The following is a 23,266-nucleotide window of genomic DNA, read 5'->3' as shown; positions in this document are numbered from 1 at the left end:
CAATGTCTGTGATTTCTCCAGGACACTTTCTGTCAGTTTACTTTTTTCCTTTGAATGGGACATATTTTCTTGCTTCTTTGTATGCTTCATGATTTTTATTTTGTTAAAAACTGCACATCTGAATATTAAAATGTGGTACCCCTACCCTAGACTTTGCTGTTTTTGAATGTTGAGGACTAGAGTCATATGTTCATTAAGTTACTTAATCAAACTATTTTTGCAAAGCCTATTCTTTGTCAAGTACAGTCACTGAAGTCTTTTTCTTCAGCTTGTGTTCAACTAGTGTTTTGACAGTTGAACACTGTCAAACTTTGATTTCTTTGAATATCAAGGGAAAAATCAAAACACTTCTCCAAGTCTTTGCGGATTGACTGTGTACTTTTTTGGGGTACTTTTTAAACACTGTTTAGAACTCTTTTGAGTTTACTGCCTTCACTTAGCCTAGAGATTAGCCAGATAAGAAAGCTCATGGTCTTAACTGGTCTTTTCTGAGCACACATTCATGCATGGGTATGCATGTGACTTCCTGGATTCACCAGTATAAACGGGTGCTTTTTTTTTTTTTTGAGACAGAGCCTCAGTCCAGTTTCCCAGGCTAGAGTGCAGTGGCATGATCTCAGCTCACTGCAACCCCCACCTACCAGGTTCAAGTGATTCTCATGCCTCAGCCTCCCAAGTAGCTGGGATTACAGGTACCTGTCACCACACCTGGCTAATTTTTGTACTTTTAGTAGACACAGGGTTTTGCCATGTTGGCCAGGCTGGTCTCAAACTCTTGGCCTCAAGCAATCCTCCCACCTTGGCCTCCCAAAGTGCTGGAATTATAGGTGTGAGCCACCACACCCAGCCTTTCTTAATTTTTTAGTAGAGACAGGATCATGCCATGTTATACAGGCTGGTCCTGAACTCCAGGCCTCATACAATCCTCCTGCCTTGGCCTCTCAAAGTGCTTGGATCACAGGTATGAGACACCACACCCAGTCCAAGGGTGCTTCTGGAATGCCTTTATTTTCACACAAGAAACTCCTCAGCTTTTTTCTTCCTAGGCTTTAGATGGCTAACTGTATAGGTAACCATAGTACAAAGGCCAGGACTAGCATAGTCCTGAGGGGAGGGGGCTGCCACTAGCCTGGTTATTTAACTGGGACGGGGTCAGGACTATAGGACAAATCAAAGCACCCCAGAGGCCATGATTTTGTGCCTCTTTGTGTCAAGTGGGGAAATCACAGTTCTGCTCAAGGTGCCAGAGGCCAGGCCAGGTCAATTTCCTTGCTAACATCCAGCCTTGGCTCCTTAAGTTAATGAGTACCCCCCTTGCCCTCCCCACCTATGATCACACAGATGCCTCCTCGAGGTAAGCACAGGGTTCCATGGACATCATTTCCTCAGAATAAGGGCACCAGTGGGGAAACGTTCTTAAAGTACCTGGCTGCTGGTAGTGAGGGCAGATGGCTTCCGGCTCTGTATCACCACAGCAGAGGGGACTACAGACTGCAGATCCAGAGTGGGTCACAGCAGGAGCATCACTCACACGGGTGTGGGCTGCTGGGGTCCAAGGGGATGGTCCTGGAGCTGAGAGCTCCATCTCTGCCTCCTCATGGCGAGTTCTGAGGCTGGGCATGACTAGGACCTGAAGACCAGAAAGAACACAGGTAAGTATACAGACAGGCTAGCTCCAGGGATTCATCCTCCCATAAGGAAGGGGTCTCTTCCTCCACTCCTATAGCCCAAGACCTGAAGAGGGCCTGGTGCTGTCAGGTCTCAGGGGCTGATGCTATGTTCCCTGATCCTGAACCCAAAAAGAGGGAGTCAGCCATGGAGACACAGACTCACAAGCCAGGGCCACAGGTACAAAGGAGCAAGTTGCTGGCCCTAAGGCAAAGTGAGCTAATGGGGCCCAGGCCTGCCCTGATAGGAGGGCAGCCCCCACAGGGTCTGTATCCTTCTTTGGGCTCACTCTTCACACTCCATATTGCTGATATTCACAATGCTCTGAAGCTGGGCATGCCAGACCCAACTAGAGTGGGAGAACAGCAGCTCCAAACGTTGAGCAGCCGGGGGCAGCCTGTGCTGCAGACCCACTTGTAGTCATTATGCGTCAATGCCTACCAATCCTAGTGGTCAATTCTGTCTGAGATGCACCATCCTGGCAGCATCCACAGCAGGTGTTCCCATCTTTACTTGCCTGGGACGTTCTCCCAGTGCACCAGCTACTCCCTCCTAGCCTCTCATTCCCCATTTCATGTTGGCACCCCAGTGTTCACTTCTGTACTTCCTTGGTGATTATGTCCAGCCTTAAGGCATCAACACCCCTGTTAAGACTCACAAACTTAGGCTCGTCTCCAATCGTAACCACTCTCTCTAAGCAGGAGATAAGACACTCCCATGTGGAGGCATGATGGGCTCCTCACATGGACCAAGTTACTGATTCTCCCTACCCCCCTGTGTAAATGCACCATACCCTGCCCAGGGGCCCACTGGGAGAACTGACACACCTCAGCCCTTCACTCACATTGTACTGACATTGACTCCTCTGCCCTCATGGGACCAGCTGAGAGTGCGGGTGTGGTCAAGGGGGTCTGAAGAAAGGTGCCAGAACAATAGTGCAGGGAGTCAAAGTGATGGTAGGTGTCACCAATAGGTGATGTGGGGAAGAAAGAAGGACTGGGTAATGCAGCTGGACTCAGATCATCATCAAGGAGGAGTGCACAGCTAGTGGTCTGGGTGAAAAGGTCAGAGAACAAGTGTAGGGACAAAGCTTGAGGGAGAAGGCAAAGAGATATAAATAGAGCTCACAGTGACGGTCACTGTGGACAGATGATAAGTGGGTTTGGCTGCCAGATGAAGGTGAAGCATTGGTCACATTGCTATATCAGGAGAGACAAAACTAACAAAACATCTCAAGGTGAACCTGGCTGGGTGCTCAGAGGATTGGTGTGAGATGAGATTCAAAGCAGGCAGAGCACTAAGGTGTCTACCACGTGGCAGCAGGAACAGAGCAGCAGACATGAGGAGTGGGGGTGACAAGGCCCTCAGTGATGGATCTGCCTGCCCTTACAGTGCAGATGCCCAGTTTCCACGAGGGAAATTTCTCCCCATACAAGGGGAGATGTAATAATCTGCAATATTTATTTAGTCCATTTTATTTTAAAATACTTTAAATTCTCACTGTTTCTGAATGGGGGCATAGTCACATGGCTCAAAATTTAAAAGGCAAAAAGGGATTTATGGTGAAAAAACGCCCAAACAGCCACTCAGTTTCCCTTGTTTCTAGTGTACCCTTCCAAATTAATCTAGGCTTACACAGCATGTATATACACACATGTATATATAAACACACACACACACACACCCAATTATGCTATTGTTTCACACCTCATTTTTCTCACGTCATTGTGTGTGGGATCTTGCCTCTCAGCCCACAGAATGAACGCTCCCTCTCCCCCGTGTACATATCCCGGGAACTTGTGCTTATGTTACACTACATGCCAAAAGGGACTTTGCAGAGGAAATTAAGATTACGGGCGTGAATCACCCTGTGGTAATTCTAATAAAATCTAATCAAATGACCCCTTAAAAGCCTGAGAAGGATCTGACAGGGCCACATGGAACGACCTCGGAGAGCTAAGGGCCACTCAGGCAGGCAGCCAACACTACTGTGGACCAACCCCAAGGAAAAAAGATTCCCCCAACAGCTTGAACAAACTTGGAAGCGGAGTCTGCTGGCTAAAGGCTAAGCCTGCTCTTAAGGAGACAGGCAACTGCAAGAGCCAGCCGCCACCCTCCCACGGCAAGCGGCAACAGGATGGGCCCTGGCCGATCCCTCAGCACCTTCCCCCTGGGCGGGAAAACGAGTCCAAACTCTCCTCCCTCCCCAGAGTACCTCCTCCATATGGAGAGCGACTCCACTACTGACTGGGCAGGGGACATCTGAGGCCGAGAAAAACCCCCTCTCTCCCCGAGCTCTGCTCTATGCATCCCCGACTTCGCATCGAAGACCAGGAACCGCGAACCCACTCTGTCTCCCACACCCCGGGAACCACCCCATGTCACTGCTACCCCGTCGCTCCTGAACTTGAACGCCGCCAGTCTGCGGGCAGAGTCCTGGCTCCTGTCCCCTACCGGGGGCCCTCCCTGGAGATCCCTCTCCCGGAGGCCGCCCCCCAGGCTCCGACCTCGGGCCCAGGCCGAGCGGCCCCTGCCCCGCCCCCGCCCCACAACCCCACCGCGCGGCTCCGCCCCCGCCCGGGGATCCAGTCTTGCCGCCCGCCCGTATGAGCCCTAAGGGGCCCCTGGGCCCCCCAACCATTGCGGACAAACCGGACGCGCGGTCCCAAGCGTGGAGCTTCACAGAACCAACTAACCTCCTCAAGGGGTCGCGCTTGGAAGAGAGACAACACTGCAGCACGAAGGCGTCTCAGCCGACGCCGGCTGATCCCCCAGGAAGTCCCGCCTCAACTTCCGGCCCGCGGCTCATTCTATCTGGGACAGCGTAGTCTCTCTAGACAACAGGAGGCCCGGGCGACTCTGTGGTTCAGCCCCAGACCTGTTTCCGCTAATCCTGAGCCCAGAGACCGTTCTGTTCCCCTTTATCAGAGTGGACCCGTGCACTGAACAAGGCGACAAATAAAGACAAGGGGACACTGTTAGAAATGCAGATAATGAGCTATACTGTTGAAGTGAGAGATTTTAATACACAGGTCCCCAGAATCTGAACAGATTGTAGCTTGATAAAAACGTAAGGATATGCTTTTTGGAATAACTGAATCCTTTAATCAATAAGTGATTCGATAGATAAATAGAATTCACATTCCTTCAGTAGCTAATATGTTTTCGTGTGATTGTGCATGGATCATTTATAATACAGAAATGAATTGTACACTTGCCCATAAAGAATACAAATAAGGCTGGATGCAGAGGCCCATGCCTGTGATTCCAGCACTTGGAAGGCCCAGGTGGGCAGATAGCTTGAGGCCAGGAATTTCAGACCAGCCTGGGCAATAAACGGAGACTCCTTCTCTACAAAAAAAAACAAATTAGCCAGGTGTGGTGGTGTGTGCCTGTAGTCCCAGCTACTCAGGAGGCTGAGGTGGGCGAATTGCTTGAGCTAGGGAATATGAGGCTGCAGTGAGCCAGGATCACATCATTGCACTCCAGCCTGGGTGAGAGAGTGAGATCCTGTCTCAAAAAAAAAAACAAACAAACAACAAAAAACACCCACAAATATTTTAACGTTCATTTTGCAGGCAGATTAAAAAATCAGGAATACATTTTTAAAAATTCACAACAAACTCTATTGGAATTCAAGAAACACTGTCTAGATAACCTTTTTTTTTTTTTGAAGTCCAGGCTGAGGTGCTCTCAGATGGAGATAAGAAACTTATCAGAAACTGGAGCTAAGATCACTCTTGTTATGCTTTAGCAACGAAATCGGTGGCATTTTGGCCCTGCCCTAGAAATCTGTGGAACTTTGAGCTTGAGAGAGATGATTTAGGGCATCTGGCAGAAGAAATTTCTTGTGGGTGGGAGACTCCGTAAGTGCCAAGGCAGGAGTCAGAAGCCTCAGCCTATTCCCATGTAAATAATGAAAATAACTAGAGCTATAACCATAGTAGTTATTCATAGGTGATCTTAGTTATTCATGGGTAATTTAGTTATTCATAGGTGATCTTAGTAACTCACAGATAACCATTAAGATACACACATGCATATATATATACTCAGCATAATATTTTACTAATGCCTCTCAGGTTGCTAAATGTGAACCTATGGTGACATTTTGAAAGAAGTGACCCTAAGGCAAGATGGGATGCTTTAACCCCTCTGTCATGCCTGTGTAAGGGCTACTGGAGGGCACATTGGCCGTGTGGCAGCACCAGCGATGGGCAAGCGCCCACTGTTTAGACAGCTGTGGAAGGAGACATCCAAGATGTCTCCCTCCCCGGAGGAGTTAGGAGAAAACTCTGCTCTCCCAAGCTCTTGTGGTAGACATCTGGGGGCTTAATTGTCTCTATGTGATGCTGTGCCTCAGTGGTCACATTCCATGTCCACTTTCATGTTCCGCTTCTGCACCTGCTTCCTCTTTTTCTTAGAAGATATAATCAGTAAAAGTAATATAAATATAAATGTCTTTGTTCTTTCTTGGCAAGTATGGAAAAAGCACTGACACATTATGCTTCTTACCTCATCTTGGCTACTTGAAAGTCCTGGGCCCTCATGTGATGTACTTGACCCTATCACTGACCACCAATGTCTCACCCTACCTACCCTGCCACCAGCTTTGTACTCAATAAAAAAGTGTGTGGACACTGCCGGACTCTGCACTTTGGTTGGCAGTGGACCCCTGGGCCCAAACTCTTTTTCTCTCGATCTCTGTGTCTTGTGCCTTTATTTCCACAGTTTGTCTTCTCTGTACCAGGAGAGGGGCTCACAGGATCCTGTAGGGCTGGACCCTACAATTTCTTTTTTTTTTTTTTTTTTTTGAGACGGAGTTTCGCTCTTGTTACCCAGGCTGGAGTGCAATGGCGTGACCTCGGCTCACCGCAACCTCCGCCTCCTGGGTTCAGGCAATTCTCCTGCCTCAGCCTCCTGAGTAGCTGGGATTACAGGCACGTGCCACCATGCCCAGCTAATGTTTTTGTAGTTTTAGTAGAGACGGGGTTTCACCATGTTGACCAGGATGGTCTCGATCTCTTGACCTTGTGATCCACCCGCCTCGGCCTCCCAAAGTGGACCCTACAATTTCTAAGCAGCAAAGCATTCAAGATGTGACATACCTTTTTCTGAAAGTGTACAGTCATATGTATTACAAAGAGATGGCCTGAAATTGGAACTTATGGTTTTTTTTTTTTTTAATTTTTTATTTCCACAGGTTTTTGGTGGAACAGGTGGTATTTGGTTACATGAGTAAGTTCTTTAGTGGTGATTTGTGAGATTTTGGTGCAGCCATCACCTGGGCAGTATACACTGATCCCAATTTGTAGTATTTTACCTTCATGCCCTTCCCACCCTTTTTCCCGGGGTCCTGAAAGTCCATTGTATCCTTCTTATGCCTTTGCTTCCTCACAGCTTAACTACTTCTTATGAGTGAGAACATACGATGTTTGATTTTCCATTCCTGAATTACTTCACTTAGAATATTAGTCTCCAATCCCATCCAGGTTGCTGTGAATGCCATTAATTTATTCCTTTTTATGGCTAATATTCCATCATATATTTTATATATATATATATATATATATATATGTATCATCCATATAACATATATATGATGGAATACTCTCTCCATATGCATAGATATATACATATACACACACACACACACACACACACACACACACACACACACATACATATATATGCCACAGCTTATTTATCCACTCATTGATTGATGGGCATTCAGGCTGGTTCTATATTTTTGCAATTGCAAATTGTGCTGCTATAAACATGAATGTGCAAGTATCTTTTTTGTGTAATGACTTCTTTTCCTCTGAGTAGATGCCCAGTAGTGGGATTTCTGGATTAAATGGTAGTTCTTGGTAGTCCTACTTTTAGTTCTTTAAGGATTCTCCACACTGTTTTCCACAGTGCTTTTACTAGTTTACATTCCCACCAGCAGCATGGAAGTGTTCCCTTTTCACTGCATCGATGCTAACATCTATTTTTTCTTATGGCCATTCTTGCAGGAATAAGTAATACTGCATTGTGGTTTTGATTTGCATTTCCCTGATCATTAGTGATGTTAAGTATTTTTTCATGTGTTTGTTGGCCATTTGTATATCTTGTTTTGAGAATTGTCTGTTCATGTCCTTAGTCTACTTTTTGATGAGATTATTTTTTTCTTGTTGATTTGTTTAAGTTCCTTGTAGATTCTGCATATTAGTCCTTTGTTGGATGTATAGATTGTGAAGATTTTCTCCCACTTTGTGGGTCGTCTGTTTACTCTGCTGACTGTTCTTATTGCCATGCAAAGCTCTTTAGTTTGATTAAGTCTTACCTATTTACCTTTGGTTTGTTGCATTTGTTTTTGGGTTCTTGGTTATGAAATCTTTGCATAAGCCAATGTCTAGAAGGGTTTTATCCGATGTCATCTTGCAGAATTGTTATAGTTTCAGGTTTTAGATTTAAGTCCTTGATCCATCTTGATTTGATTTTTATAAGGTGAAAGATGAGGATCCAGTTTCATTCTCCTACATGTGGCTTGCCAATTATCCCACCACCATTTGTTGAATAGGGTGTTCTTTCCCCACTTTATGTTTTTGTCTGCTTTGTCAAAGGACAGTTGGCTGTAAGTATGTGAGTTTATTTCTGGGTTCTCTATTCTGTTCCATTGGTCTATGTGCCTATTTTTATAGCAGTACCATGCTGTTTTGGTGACTATGGCCTTATAGTATAGTTTGAAATCAGGTAATGTGATGCCTCCAGATTTGTTCTTTTTGCTTAGTCTTGCTTTGGCTATGTAGGCTCATTTTTGGTTCCATATGAATTTTAGGATTGTTTTTTCTAGTTCTGTAAAGAATGATGGTGGTATTTTGATGATTTCATTGATTTGTAGATTGCTTTCAGCAGTATGGTCATTTTCACAATATTGATTCTACCCATCCATGAGCACGGGATGTGTGTCCATTTGCTTGTGTCATGTACGATTTCTTTCAGCAGTGTTTTGTAGTTTTCCTTGTAGAATTCTTTCACCTCTTTGGTTGGGAATATTCCAAAGTATTTTATTTTATTTTATTGCAGTTATTGTAAAAGGGATTGAGTTCTTGATTTGATTCTCAGCTTAGTTGCTGTTGGTGTATAGCAGAGCTATTGATTTCTGTACATTAATTTTGTATGCTGAAACTTTGCTAATTTATTTATCAGTTCTAGGAGCTTTTTGAATGAGTCTTTAGGGTTTTCTAGGTATACAATCATATCATCAGCAAACAGTGACAGTTTGACTTCCTCTGTATCAATCTGAATGCCCTTTATTTCTTTCTATGCCAATTTTGCTGAAGGTTTTAATCATAAAGGGATGCTGAATTTTGCCAAATACTTTTCTGTGTCAATTGAGTTAATAATGTGATTTTTGTTTTTAATTATGTTTATGTAGTGTATCACATTTATTGACTTGCCTATGTTAAACCATCCCTGCATCCCTGGTACGAAACCCACTTGATGATGGTGGATTATCTTTTTAATATGTTGTTGGATTCAGTTAGCTAGTATTTTGTTAAGGATTTTTGCATCTATATTCATTAGGGATATTGGTCTGTAGTTTTCTTTTTTTGTTATGTTCCTTCCTGGTTTTGGTGTTAGGGTGATACTGGCTTCATAGAATGATTTAGGGAGGATTCTCTCCTTCTCTAACTTGTGGAATAATGTCTATAGGATTGGTACCAATTCTTCTTAGAATGTCTCATAGAATTCGGCTGTGAATCTGTCTTGTCCTGGACGTTTCTTTGTTGTTGCTAATTTTTTAAATTACCATTTCAGTCTTGATGCTTGTTATTGGTCTGTTTAGGATTTCTAATTCTTCCTGATTTAAGCTAGGACTGTTGTATCTTTTCAGGATTTATCCATCTCTTCTAGGTTTCCTAGTTTATGCACATAAAGTTGTTCATAGTAGCCTTGAATGATCTTTTGTATTTCTGTCATGTTAGTTGTAATATCTCCTGTTTCTTTTCTAATTGAGCTTATTTGGACCTTCTTTCTTTTCTTGGTTAATCTTCCTAGTGGTCTATCAATTTTATTTGTCTTTCCAAAGAACCAGCTTTTTGTTCCATTTATATTTTGTATTTTTTTGTGTGTTGTTGTTTCAATTTCATTTAGTTCTGCTCTGATCTTATTTCCTTTCTTCTCCTGGGTTTGAGTTTGGTTTGTTCTTGTTTCCCTAGTTCCTTGATTGTGACCTTAGACTGTCTATTTGTGCTCTTTCAGACTTTTTGATATAGGCATTTAAGGCTATGAACTTTCCTCTTACCACCACTTTTGCTGTATCCCAGAGGTTTTGATAGATTGTGTTACTCTTATTGTTCAGTTCAAAGAATTTTTAAATTTCCATCTTGATTTCATTGTTGACTCAATGATCATTCAGAAGCAGGTTATTTAGTTTCCATGTATTTGCATGGCTTTGGAGGTTCCTTTTGGAGTTGATTTCCATTTGATTCCACTGTGGTCTAAGAGAGTACTTGATATAACTTCAATGTTCTTAAATTTATTGTGACTTGTTTTGTGGCCTATCATATGTTCTATCTTGGAGAAAGTTTCATGCATTGGTGAATGGAACGTATATTCTGCAGTTGTTGGATAGAATGTTCTGTAAACATCTATTAAGTCCATTTGTTCCATAGTATAATTTAAATCTATTGTTTCTTTGTTAACTTTCTGTCTTGATGGCCTGTCTAGTGCCGTCCGTGGAGTGCTGAAGTCCCCCACTGTTATTGTGTTACTGTCTATCTTTTTACTTAGGTCTAGTAGTAACTGTTTTATAAATTGTGGAGCTCAAGTGTTAGGTGCATATTTATTTAGGATTGTGATATTTTCCTGTTGGACAAGGCCCTTTATCATTATATAATGTTTCTCTTTGTCTTTTTTAACTGCAGTTGCTTTAAAGTTTGTTTTGTCTGATATAAGAATAGTTACTCCAGCTTGCTTTTGGTGTCCATTTGCATGAAATGTCTTTTTACATCCAACCTAGAGGAGATGGATAAATTCCTGGAAAGATACAACCCTCCTAGCTTAAGTAAGGAAGAATTAGAAACTCCATACAGACCAATAACAAGACATTCCATGCAAATGGACATTAAGTTTTTGTGAGTCCTTATGTGTTTACCTTGAGTTTATGTGACAGCTTATGGCTTAGGTGAGTCTCTTGAAAGTAGCAGACACTTGGTTGGTGAATTATTATCCATTCTGCAATTCTGCATCTTTTAAGTGGCACATTTAGGCCATTTACATCCAACATTAGTATTGAGATGTGAGGTACTATTCCATTCGTCACGATATTTGTTGCATGTATACCTTGGGGTTTTCTTAACTGTATGTTTATTTTATGAGTCCTGTGAGATTTATGCTTTAAGACGGTTCTGTTTTGATGTGTTTCCAGGATTTGTTTTAAGATTTAGAACTCCTTTTAGCAGTTCTTGTAATGCTGGCTTAGTAGTGATGAATTCTCTCAGCATTTGTTTGTCTGAAAAACACTTTATCTTTCCTTCATTTATGAAGCTTAGTTTCACTGAATACAAAATGCTTGGCTGATAATTGTTTTGTTTAAGGCAGCTGAAGATAGAAGAACCCCAATACCTTCTAGCTTGTAGGGTTTCTACTGAGTAATCTGTTGTTACTCAGGAAAGGGCAGCAGGGTGGAGGTTATCAATATAGTCCAACATGTAATGACCCTAAAAGGGCAAGAATAATTAAGGTAAAATATTTAAGGCAAACGTTAGAAACTGAAACAGGGGCCGGGCGCGGTGGCTCAAGCCTGTAATCCCAGCACTTTGGGAGGCCGAGGCGGGTGGATCACGAGGTCAAGAGATCGAGACCATCCTGGTCAATACGGTGAAACCCCCTCTCTACTAAAAATACAAAAAAATTAGCTGGGCATGGTGGCACGTGCCTGTAATCCCAGCTACTCAGGAGGCTGAGGCAGGAGAATTGCCTGAACCCAGGAGGCGGAGGTTGCGGTGAGCCGAGGTCGCGCCATTGCACTCCAGCCTGGGTAACAAGAGCGAAACTCCGTCCCAAAAAAAAAAAAAAAAAAAAAAAAAAAAAAAAAAAGAAACTGAAACAGGATCCAGGATGTGAATACCTAAGTCAAATGGGTCAAATTTTTGGTACAAGCCCTCAACAAGAGTAACTGCCATGTGTGTGCTGTGGGATGACCTCAGGCACAGGTGGTTCTATTTCCCCTTGGATGGGATACAAATCCTACAGGAATGTGTTGCATGTTGGCTCTATACCAGGACAAGGATGCATGGGGAAATGACACATAAGAGTCTGTCATTGGCCAAGTGCAGTGGCTCACGCCTGTAATCCCAACACTTTGGGAGGCCAAGGCAGGAGAATCACGAGGTCAGAAGATCGAGATGATCCCGGCCAACATGGTAAAACCACGTCTCTACTAAAAATTTAAAAATTAGCAGGACATGGTGGTGTGCACCTGTAGTCCTAGCTACTTGGGGGGCTGAGGCAGCAGAATCACTTGAATCTGGGAAGTGGAGATTGCAGTGAGCTGAGACTGTGCCACTGCACTCCAGCCTGGTGACAGAGTGAGACTCATCTTAAAAAAAAAAAAAAAAAAGAGTCTGTTATTGCTGTTTTCCACATTGCAGAGGTCAGATCCCAGAGCAATCCCCTTTTTCTCCATAGGGAATATAAACCACTCCTCTGGCCTCTCAATGCAGGGGGCAGAGTTCAATAAGACTGTGGGTGAACTCTCAACTTGTATCCACGTCCTAAACATCACTGGTGAGTCAAGCAATGGCAATTAGCTCTCCATATACCTTGGGCTGATGTCCATAACCTGTTAGTATCCAACTGAACTGAGACTTGTGATTTAGCCCAATCGGTCATTCCCTTCACCCTGGCATTCCATAAGATACACGAAAATACACATGGCAACCAAAATTGGAAAGATTTGACAAATTATTTTGAGCCCAATATATATGTTAACTTGTTAGGCATCCCTAGGCATGTGCCTAATGAATTTAAGGCCCAAAACCAATAAGCTGCTGGGTTTGAGTCAGCACTCTTCTGGTGGTCAACTATTAATAAGAATGTGGATTGGATTAACTACATCTATTATAATCAATAGAGATTCATCAGTTATACTCGGGATGCCCTCAAATGGGCATCAACATAGTGAGACCCTTATCTCTTAAAAAAAAAATCATTTCTTCCTTATCATTTTGACCACACAATGGTCTCTCTCATGTTAAAGGAAAAAAATTACACTTTTTAACTTCCTTAATATCTTTTTTTTTTTTTTTTGACACAGAGTCTCATTCTGTTGCCCAGACTGGAGTGCAGTAGTGCAATCTTGGCTCACTGCAACCTCTGCCTCCTGAGTTCAATTGATTCTCCTGCCTCAGCTTCCTGAGTAGGTGGGATTAGAGACCACACCATCACACCCAGCTAATTTTTGTATGTTTAGCAGAGATGGCGTTTCACCATGTTGGACAGCCATTTCTCAAACTGCTTAACTTAAGTGATCCACTTGCCTCAGCTTCCCAAAGTGCTGGGATTGCAGGTATGAGCCACTGTGCCCAGCCAATATCTTATTTTTAAAATGTACTCTGTATACAAAATTGTTTTTCTTATACCTAGCAGTTTTAATTAAATATGTTAATTACAATATTACCTCTTAGTAACCTTAATATTTAGTGTAAAACCTGGGAAGTAAGCAATTTTAATTCTATATCATGCCAATACAGGGTCCAGCCCTGCAGGGTATAGTGGGTATTCTTTTGTGATAGATCGCAAGAAGGAAAGACACAAGACACAGAGATAAGAGAAGAATTCAGTTGGGCCCAGGGGACTGCTACTACCAAGTCACGGAGTCCAGTAGTAGCCTCGAATGCCTGGACACGCTGATATTTATTGTATACAAGGCAAGGGGGCAGGGCCAGGAGAGTGACTGAGACATGATTGGTAGGGTCAAGCAAATCACATACTTACAATACAGGGGGCCACGTGGGTATAGTACAGGAGGCCACTTGGGTACAGTACAGGGGTCCCCTCCCTATCAGGCAGCCACTGCAAGCAAGGGAGACACATACGTCAGTATCTTTCTATGCACTTATCAGAGAGATCAAAGGCTTTTAGGATTCTTCTATTCTTCTCATGTCTTCTTAGAACTTAAAAAGAGCATCAAGTGGGAAAGTGGAACATAAAAGTGGACAAGGATGGTGACCATCAGAGCAGAGCACAGCACCACAGTGAGGCATTTAAGCCCCTGGATGTCTGCAGGTGGCCTGGCTAATGTCAGACCTTCCTCAAGACTCAGAGCAGAGTGTTCTCTGAACTCCCCCAGTGAAAGCGAAACTCCCCTTTACGGCTTGCTAAGTAATGGGCTCCTTCCCAGGTGCTAGCACTAGCACTACTGCAAGGCTCTCACTCTCACCTCCTGATCACTTCTCACAGTGTCCCTTCAGTTCCCACTTATATTTCACCTGATTATGTCCATATTATAAGACTAAAATGTTTCTACACTATAATACTAATGCGAAGATTAATAATAGAGAATAATTAGTAAGATTGATTATATTATTAAGTGATTAGCTCTGAATCTATTTGGTGTCATTTCTACAACTAAGTAATCAGGTAAATATATTTGGTATTATTGCTATAACTAAGTAATCGGTAAATATATTTGATATCATTGCTATATCTAAATAATCAGTTATTTATTATGCTGGGGCAGATTATGCCTTCGGTCTCTTGCCTTGGCACCTGGGCAACTTTCTTCCCACAGGCCAGGTGTGGTGGCTTGCACCTGTATTCCCAGGACTTTGAAAGGCTGAGGTAGGCAGATCACCTGATATCAGGAGCTCAAGACCAGCCTGGCCAACATGGTGAACCCCCATCTCTACTAAAAATACAAAAATTATCCAGGCATGGTGGCATGCACTTGTAGTCTCAGCTACTCAGGAGGCTGAGGCAGGATAATTGCTTGAACTCAGGAGGCAGGGGTTGCAGTGAGCCAAGATCGTGCCACTTCATTCCAGCCTGGGCAACAGAGCAAGACTCTGTCTCTAAACGTATATGTCAGATGCAGATTCTAAGATCAACGGACAAAGCTATGGAGACAATGCCTGGAGGATCCAACTCTTACTAGCATGGTCAAGAGGCACAGCTGGACCAGGAAGGATGGTGTACAGGCACTGTCCCCAGGCTTCATCTTGGTCATTTGTCTGGACCTCATAATCTAAAGGCTGAAATTCAGAGACATAACCTCAGAGGCAAATTAAACAAGTTTTAAAAAATAAAAGCAACAGCTTCATGACCTTAAACCATCTATCAGAGACAGTATGAACATGGCTGACAAATAAACCCAGGCAAAAATGTCTAAATTAAATTCTGGAAGCATTTCTATTTTATTTTACCAACAATTTAAAAACTACATTTACCAAAGATTGCTAAATTCATGTGAACTCAAAGAGCATTTGGGTTGGTTAATTAATTTATGGGCATTCATTTATAAGTCAATGGTACCATATAGACAATACACAAACAGACATGTATACTTATACACATAATACATACAGACAGAAATATGTTATAGCCTTGATTTTAAAAATTTAGCCATAAGACTGGTAAAACAGGCCAGGGGCAGTGGGTGATGCCTGTAATCCCGGCACTTTGGGAGGCTGAGTTGGGCAGATAACCTAAGTTCAGGAGTTTGAGACCAGCCTGGCCAACCAACACAGTGAAACCCCATCTCTATTAAAAATACAAAAATTAGCCATGCATGGGAGTGCATGCCTGTAATTCCGGCTACTTGGAAGGCTAAGACAGGAGAATTACTTGAACCTGAGAGGCAGAGGTTTAAGTGAGCCAAAGTCGTGCCACTGTACTCCAGCCTGGGCAACTGAGCTAGACTCCTCACTCAAAAAAGAAAGTAAAACTCACTGCCTAAAAGGATATATTCAAACTGTGCCTTTGTAAATTGAAAAGGTTAAAGTTGATCTATTTCACATGACCAAAGCCCTTACGAGGTTTTAGAGAAAACAGGGTAGTAAATTTACCAAAGCACAGAGAGAGGGTTTAAGCTATGTCAAAAAGGAATTTGGGTGTATTAGAGGAAGATTGATATGTATGCCAAGGTAACACAAAATCATGGGAATTTATCATAGGTTTTTATAAGGAGACCAATTGCATTTAGACATGCAGCTGTTAATTTAGTCAGTTTTCCAGCTGGACCACTGAGCTCATGAAGGAGTCTATTAAAGAACAGGCCAACAAAGCATTTGTAGTTTTTAAGACCTAATATATATCTTTTGGCCGGGTGCAGTGGCTCACACCTGTAGTCCCAGCACTTTGGGAGGCCGAGGCAGGCAGATCAACTGAGGTCAGGAGTTCAAGACCAGCCTGGCTAACATGTGAAACCTTGTCTCTACTAAAAATACAAAAATTAGCTGGGCATGGTGGTGGGCATCTGTAATTCCAGCTACTAAGGAGGCTGAGGCAGGAAAATCATTTGATCCTAGGATGCAGAGGTTCCAGTGAGCTGAGATTACATCATTGAACTCCAACCTGGGTGACAAGAGCAAGACGCCGTATCAAAAAATAAAAAAAAAAGGACCTAATATATATTTTCTAAGATAGTGTCTCATTCTATCACCCAGGCTGGAGTGTAATGGCACAATCATGGATCACTGCAGCCTCAACCTATTTGGATCAAGCAAACCTCCCACCTCAGCCTCTTAAGAAGCTAGGACTACAGGCTCATGCCACCACACCTGTCTAATTTTTCTGTTTTTATTTTTGCAGAGATAGAGTCTTTCTATGTTGCCCAGGCTGATCTCGAACTCCTGGCCTAAAGTGATTCTCTCATCTTGGCCTCCTTTAATAATTTTAATATGTGAGAAGTAGGTGCAGTTGGAAGGCAGAGCATCTAGACCTTTAAAAATCAAGGATTTCAAACTAGGTATTGATGAAACATACCTCAAAATAATGAGCCATTTATGAGAAACCTACAGTTGACATTATACTGAATGGGCAAAAGCTGGAACCATTCCCCTTGAAACTGGCACAAGACAAAGATGCTGTCTGTCACCCTTCCTATTCAACATAGTATTGGAAGTTCTGGCAAGGGCAATCAGGCAAGTGAAAGAAAAAAAGCGTATTTAAATAGGAAGAGAGGAAGTCAAACTGTCTCTGTTTGCAGATTATGTGATCCTATTTTTAGAAAACCCCATTGTCTCAGCCCAAAAGCTTCTTAAGCTGATAAGCAAACTTCAACAAAGTCTCAGGATACAAAATCAATGTGCAAAAATCACAAGCATTCCTATACACCAACAATAGACAAGTAGAGAGCCAAATCATGAATGAACTCCCATTCACAATTGCTAAAAGAGAATAAAATACTGTACCTAGAATACAACTAACAAGGGAAGTGAAGGATCTCTTCAAGGAGAACTACGAACCACTGCTCAAGGAAATTACAGAGGGTACAAACAAATGGAAAAACATTACATGATCATGGATAGGAAGAATCCATGCCATCGAAATGGCCATATGGCCCAAAGTAACTTAAAGATTAAATGCTATTAAGCTACCATTGACATTCACAGAATTAGAAAAAAACTACTTTAAAAGTAATATGGAACCAAAAAAGAGCACATATAGCCAAGACAGTCCTAAGCAAAAAGAACGAAGCTGAAGGCATCATGTTACTCAACCTCAAAGTATACTAGAAGACTACAATAACCAAAACAGCATGTTACTGGTACAAAAACAGACACATATACCAATGGAACAGAATAGAGATCTCAGAAATAAGACCACATACCTACAACCATTTTATCTTCAACAAACCTGACAAAAGCAATGGGGGAAAGGATTCCTTATTTAATAAATAATACTGAGACAACTGGCTAGGCATATGCAGAAAATTGAAACTGGGACCTTTCGTTACATGTTATACAAAAATTAACTCAAGATGGATTAAAGACTTAAATGTAAAACACCAAGCTTTAAAAACCCTAGAAGAAAATCTATGCAATACCATTTAGGATATAGGGACGAGCAAAGATATTATGATGAAAACATCAAAAGCAATCACAACAATAGCAAAAAATGACTAATGGGATATATTTAAACTAAATAATTTCTGCACAGCAAAAGAACCTGTCATCGGAGTGAAAAGACACCCTACAGAATGGGAGAAAATTTTTGCAATCTATCCATCTGAAAAAGGTCTAACATCCAGAATCTACAAGGAACTTAAAAATTTAAAAAAAAAAAAAAAAAAAAACCAACCCCATTAAAAAGTGGGCAAAGGACAGACACTTCTCAAAAGACATTTATGGCAAGGCATGGTGGCTTATGTCTGTAATCCCAGCATTTTGGGATGCCGAGGCAGACGGATCATTTGAGGCCAGGAGGTCAAGACCAGCCTGGCCAACATGGCAAAACCCCATCTCTATTACAAATACAAAAATTAGCTGGGTGTGGTGGCACACACCTGTAATCCCAGCTACTCAAGAGGATGAGGAAGGAGAATTGCGTGAACCCAGGAGGCAGAGGTTGCAATGAACTGAGATCACATCACTCACTCCAGCCTGGGTGACAGAGCAAAACTCTGTCTCAAAAAAGAAAAAAACAAAAAGAAGACATTTATGCAGCCAACAAACATATAAAAAAAAAAAAAAAAGCTCAACATTGATCATTAGAGAAATGCCACATTGAGATAACATCTCATGCCAGTCAGAATCATGATGATTAAAAAGTCAAGAAACAATAGATGCTGGCAAGACTGTGGAGAAATAGGAACGTTTTTACACTGCAGGTGGGAATGGGAATGTAAATTAGTTCAGCCATTGCAGAAGACAGTGTGGTGATTCCTCAAATATCTAGAACCAGAAATCCCATTAGATCCAGCAATCCCATTATTGGATATATACCCAAAGGAATATAAATCATTTTGTTATTATAAAGATACACAAAGAAATAGAAATCATTCTACTATAAAGATACATGCACATGTATGTTCATTGTAGTACTATTCACGGTAGCAAAGACATGGAATCAATCCAAATGCCCATCAGTGATAGGCTGGATAAAGAAAACATGGTATAGATACACCATGGAATACTATGTAGCCATAAAAAGGAATGAGATCATGTCCTTTGCAGGGACATGGATAGAGCTGGAAGCCATTATCCTCAGCAAACTAACACAGGCACAGAAAACCAAACACCTCGTATTCTCACTTATAATTGAGAGCTGAACAATTAGAACACATGGACACAGGGAAACAACACACACTGTGGTTTGTCAGGGTTAGGGGGTGGGGGGAGGGAGAGCATCAGGATAAATAGCTAATGTATGCAGGGCTTAATACCTGGGTAATGGGTTGATAGGTGCAGCAAACCACCATGGCACACATTTACCTATGTAATAAACCTGCATATCCTGCACATGTATCCCAGAACTTAAAACAAATAAATAATTAAGAATTTCACTTTTGCCAGGCGCAGTGGCTCACGCCTGTAATCCCAGCACTTTGGGAGCCCGAGGCAGGTGAATCATGAGGTCAAGAGATCGAGACCATCCTGGTCAACATGGTGAAACCCTGTCTCTACTAAAAATACAAAACATTAGCTGGGCATGGTGGCGCGTGCCTGTAATCCCAGCTACTCAGGAGGCTGAGGCAGGAGAATTGCCTGAACCCAGGAGGCGGAGGTTGCGGTGAGCCGAGATCGCACCATTGCACCCCAGCCTGGGTAACAAGAGCGAAACTCCGTCTCAAAAAAAAAATAAATAAAAAGAATTTCACTTTTACACTGAATGCTGGGTCCCCAAAATGAGGGAAGAACTGTGGGATTGGGCCATACAAGGCTTTCACAATGCACTTCAGTACTAACACATTTCTGTAAGTGTTTAAACTCTGTCTTTCTGATCTAAACATGCAAAGAAATGCATAGGTCCCTGTATTAATAACCATTCACTGTAAACAACCACTTCAAAAATTGTAGCTGTCACCTGCAACTCACCAGCCATCACACACACAAAAGCAAGTAGTGTCTTACAGTACAAAATAATCTCTGGTGCCCCCAAAGCCAAAGTGATCAGGAGACACAATACAAAGAGAGCAGAGTTTTAGACCTGAGAGGAAACTGTCCAAGACTCTTCAGACTCCATAGGAAGATAGAAGAAAGGGATAAATCTGTTGTCAATCTCCTTAAGGAACAACACCTTTTTCTGTGGTCCTTGAGGAGTGTGAGTCATTGGATATCTCCTCTAAATCTTTTCATGTAACATTGAAGACAGCAGAGGAAAGAGGAGCTTGAACCTCAGCTTTCAATTAAGCTGACTTTTAACCATAGAGCTTTTTAAAAAATATTTTCATGTATCTTTGCAGAGTCCTAATTAGAGAAAAGGAGTCAGGCTGGTGAAACCAAGGGAAAGCAAAAATTAAAAACAGATAAGCTCTAAGTCTGCCTTTCTTCAGCGGTTTAGAACACAAAGCCCTCCTGCACAAATAACTCACAATCTTCTGGTGCCCAACTATCACCAGATTCTCAGCTGATATAAAACTTGCAAGGCAGCTCTCTGCAACCTTGGCATTATCAGTGCTACACTCTGCAGCCCAAGAACCATCCTGTAAAATCTCCTGCAAGCCTTTGTTCCCTTGCAGTCAGCTCCTCTTTTGCTGATTCTTCCTGTTGCTCCCTGGCTACATACTTTCATATGTTCTTAATAAATCTGCCTTTCTTTATATACAACTGTCCTGGTAAATTCTTTTGCCCCCATGCCATTGGCCCAGGTAGTCATCACTGTCCCATGATACTCTTATTACCAGATGTTAGCCAGGATAAACAGTGATATTCCTGGCTTTTGAACTTTTAAAAAAATTTTTTACCAGAGATGCCCTCCCAAGTGACTCACTAAAATCAATAATCCATAACCAAGGTCATGAAATGCATGAGATGTCTCCATAATAGGTGCAAAGTGTCCTCACAAGATCCAGAATCACTCCAGAAACAGCTCTAAGGAGAATTTTGCTAGGTGCAAATGAAATACAACTCACATTTCTGTCAGGCTATGTGTTCTAGGATCTCAATTTCAAACTGAGCACCTACACATGAAAGCCCAAAAGCCCATTTATTAGGTCATTCTTACATTGCTATAAAGAAATACCTGAAGCTGGGTAATTTATAAAGAAAAGTTGTTTAATTGGCTCATGGTTGTGCTGTACAGGAAGCATAGTGCTGGCATCTGCTTCTGGGGAAGCTTCAGTAAGCTCACAATCACAGTGGAAGGCGAAGGGGGAGCAGGTATCTCACATGGTGGGAGTGGGAGCTGGGGGAGGAGAGGTGCCATGATTTTAAACCACTGGTTCTCATAAGAACCACAAGGACAACACCAAGTCATGATGGATCCTCTCCTATTACCCAAGTACCTACCATCAGGCCCTACTTCCAACTTTGGGGATTACATTTCAACATGAGAGTTATAGGGAACACATATCCAAACTATATCACTGCATATGCTTCCAAAACAGAAAAAGGCAGAAAATCAAAAGCTGTCCGTGGAAGGGCAAAGGATCAGTAACAAGTGGGTATCCCAAATAGTCAAGAATCATACAAATAATTTAAAATGAATGAGACTGGTTACCTGACCAAGATTTGAACCTGAGCCAAAGCACCAAATCCTAGCCACTAGACTATGGATTGAAGTGCTTTTAAAAAATAAATAAATAAATAAAACCTACAGGGGATCCAAAGCAAGCAATTTGAGCATATAAAAGATTTTAACTTTGCTGGGCGTGGTGGCTCATGCCTGTAATCCCAGCACTTTGGGAGGCCAAGGCGGGCAGATGACCTGAGGTCAGGAGTTTATGACCAGCCTGGCCAAAATGTGAAACCCATCTCTACTAAACATGCAAAAGTTAGACAGGCATGATTGTGGGTGCCTGTAATCCCAGCTACTTGGGAGGCTGAGGCAGAAGAATTGCTTGAACCCAGGAGGCAGAGGTTAGAATGAGCCAAGATCATGCCACTGCACTCCAGCCTGGGTGATGGAGTGAGACTCCATCTCAAAAACTTGTTTCAGATCTGGTCTCAGCTGGAATGTTGCTTAGCTAATTCCCTGAATGTTAGCACTTCAAAGACATGATAAGATTTAAAGCGTATTGTCTGACATTGGGACAGTAAATCCATGTCATTAATTCATCCTGGTTTAGAAAATTTATTTGTTAAATCTGCATTTTAATAATCTCAGTAGGTTATTCCCATTCGGTAGTTGTGTTGTTGAAATTATTTTTAAAAGACCTCAGAGGACTGCACCACTGCACTCCCACCTGGGTGACAGAGCAAGACTCCCTCTAAAAAAAAAAAAAGACCTCAGAGATTTTCTCCCTATGTCTCCAACTCCTCTTTCTAACCCTGTGATCTGAACTCATCCATTTCTGCTTGCTCTCTTGGCTTCCTTACATCTCTTAGGTAGGGATTTTTCTGAAAAATTTCACAATGCACGCATTTCCTTCTCTTAGAATAAAGAAATTTAAACTTAGAGTAAAAGTAACATCTTGAAGAACAGCAAAAAGGGGCTGCACTTCCCAGCTGGAAATGAACAGGAATTGATCACAAATGAAAGGCTAAGTCCAAATTTTCAAATGATAGAAAGTTGCAATCATACAAGCATATTATGTAAAATGTAACCACCAGTGCCTAATTGACCATCCTTCAAACCAAATCTTAGCTGTGAGACAGAGTCCAAAAAACCTTGACCCAAACCTCTGGTGATGGTTTACCCAAATCTGTCCAAAGACAGACTGAAGCCCTCACTCTTAAAAAAAGAGAGGGTTTACAAAACAGCCTAAATGAAGTCTAGAACTCCAACCAGAGTGGGAAGTCTGAATTCAGGAGAACTCACTCGAAACACTCAATGGAACTCCTAAAGATGTAGTTTATGCTGGTACCAAGCACCACCTCCAGAGAGAAACACCAGAAGGTCATGGACAGTCACTCAGTCCTGCTGACTTACACAACATACATCAACCTAGGAGGAAGAAGCTGAGGCAAAATTAATGTACCTGGAGAGTTTAGGCCAAGCTTGAGATTTGCAAGCAGAAAGCATAGATTAAATTATCCTAAATATGCACTCCAACTAGCAGCATTACAAGTGGATATTTAAAGGGAAAGAAGAGCCAGTTCCTGAATTGTTAACCAAATATTTGCATTAAAATATCCTAAGCTACTGATTGCTAAACATTAAGCTATAGGGTATGGGTTACAGTGTCCAGTATAGCATTATTAGGTTATTTTATAGCTACTTGTAGCAATAGCAAGCAGTTTCAAAAGATGAATATATAGTTCGAAAGTGGATGTGGGGAATAAGATGTGATTGCTGTCTCATTTTAATTTTTTTTTTGACACAAAGTTTTACTCTTGTTGCCCAGGCTGGAGAGCAATGGCATGATCTCGGCTCACTGCAGGCTCCGCCTCTTGAGTTCAAGTGGTTCTTCTGCCTCAGCCTTGTGAATAGCTGGAATTACAGGCACACACCACCATGCCAATTTTTTTTTTTTTAGTACAGACGGTGTTTCCCCATGTTGGCC

The 23,266-nt window shown here is 42.2% G+C and overlaps 1 protein-coding gene across 3 annotated transcripts in view; it reads right to left on the bottom strand.

The window, feature by feature from the left end:
- ZNF16 (zinc finger protein 16) overlaps window positions 1-23,266 on the bottom strand; it is a 103,321-nt gene that overhangs the window by 20,447 nt on the left and 59,608 nt on the right. Inside the window, exons 1-2 of one of the 3 annotated variants that reach the window (XM_017520369.2) lie at window positions 4,365-4,472; window positions 1,426-1,630 (exon numbers count right to left, since the gene is read on the bottom strand). In XM_017520369.2, the coding sequence (XP_017375858.1) occupies window positions 1,426-1,621 (196 nt within the window). In that variant the 5' untranslated portion in view covers window positions 1,622-1,630; window positions 4,365-4,472. Of the gene's footprint in view, window positions 1-1,425; window positions 1,631-4,320; window positions 4,473-23,266 lie in introns of those variants that run through there. The other 2 variants (XM_017520370.2, XM_037735494.1) reach the window with 2 other exon arrangements.

This window comes from Cebus imitator, unplaced genomic scaffold (assembly GCF_001604975.1).
Source record: "Cebus imitator isolate Cc_AM_T3 unplaced genomic scaffold, Cebus_imitator-1.0 Scaffold826, whole genome shotgun sequence".
Classification (NCBI taxonomy): Eukaryota; Metazoa; Chordata; class Mammalia; order Primates; family Cebidae; genus Cebus; species Cebus imitator.
This window is presented reverse-complemented; position numbering and strand designations above follow the sequence as displayed.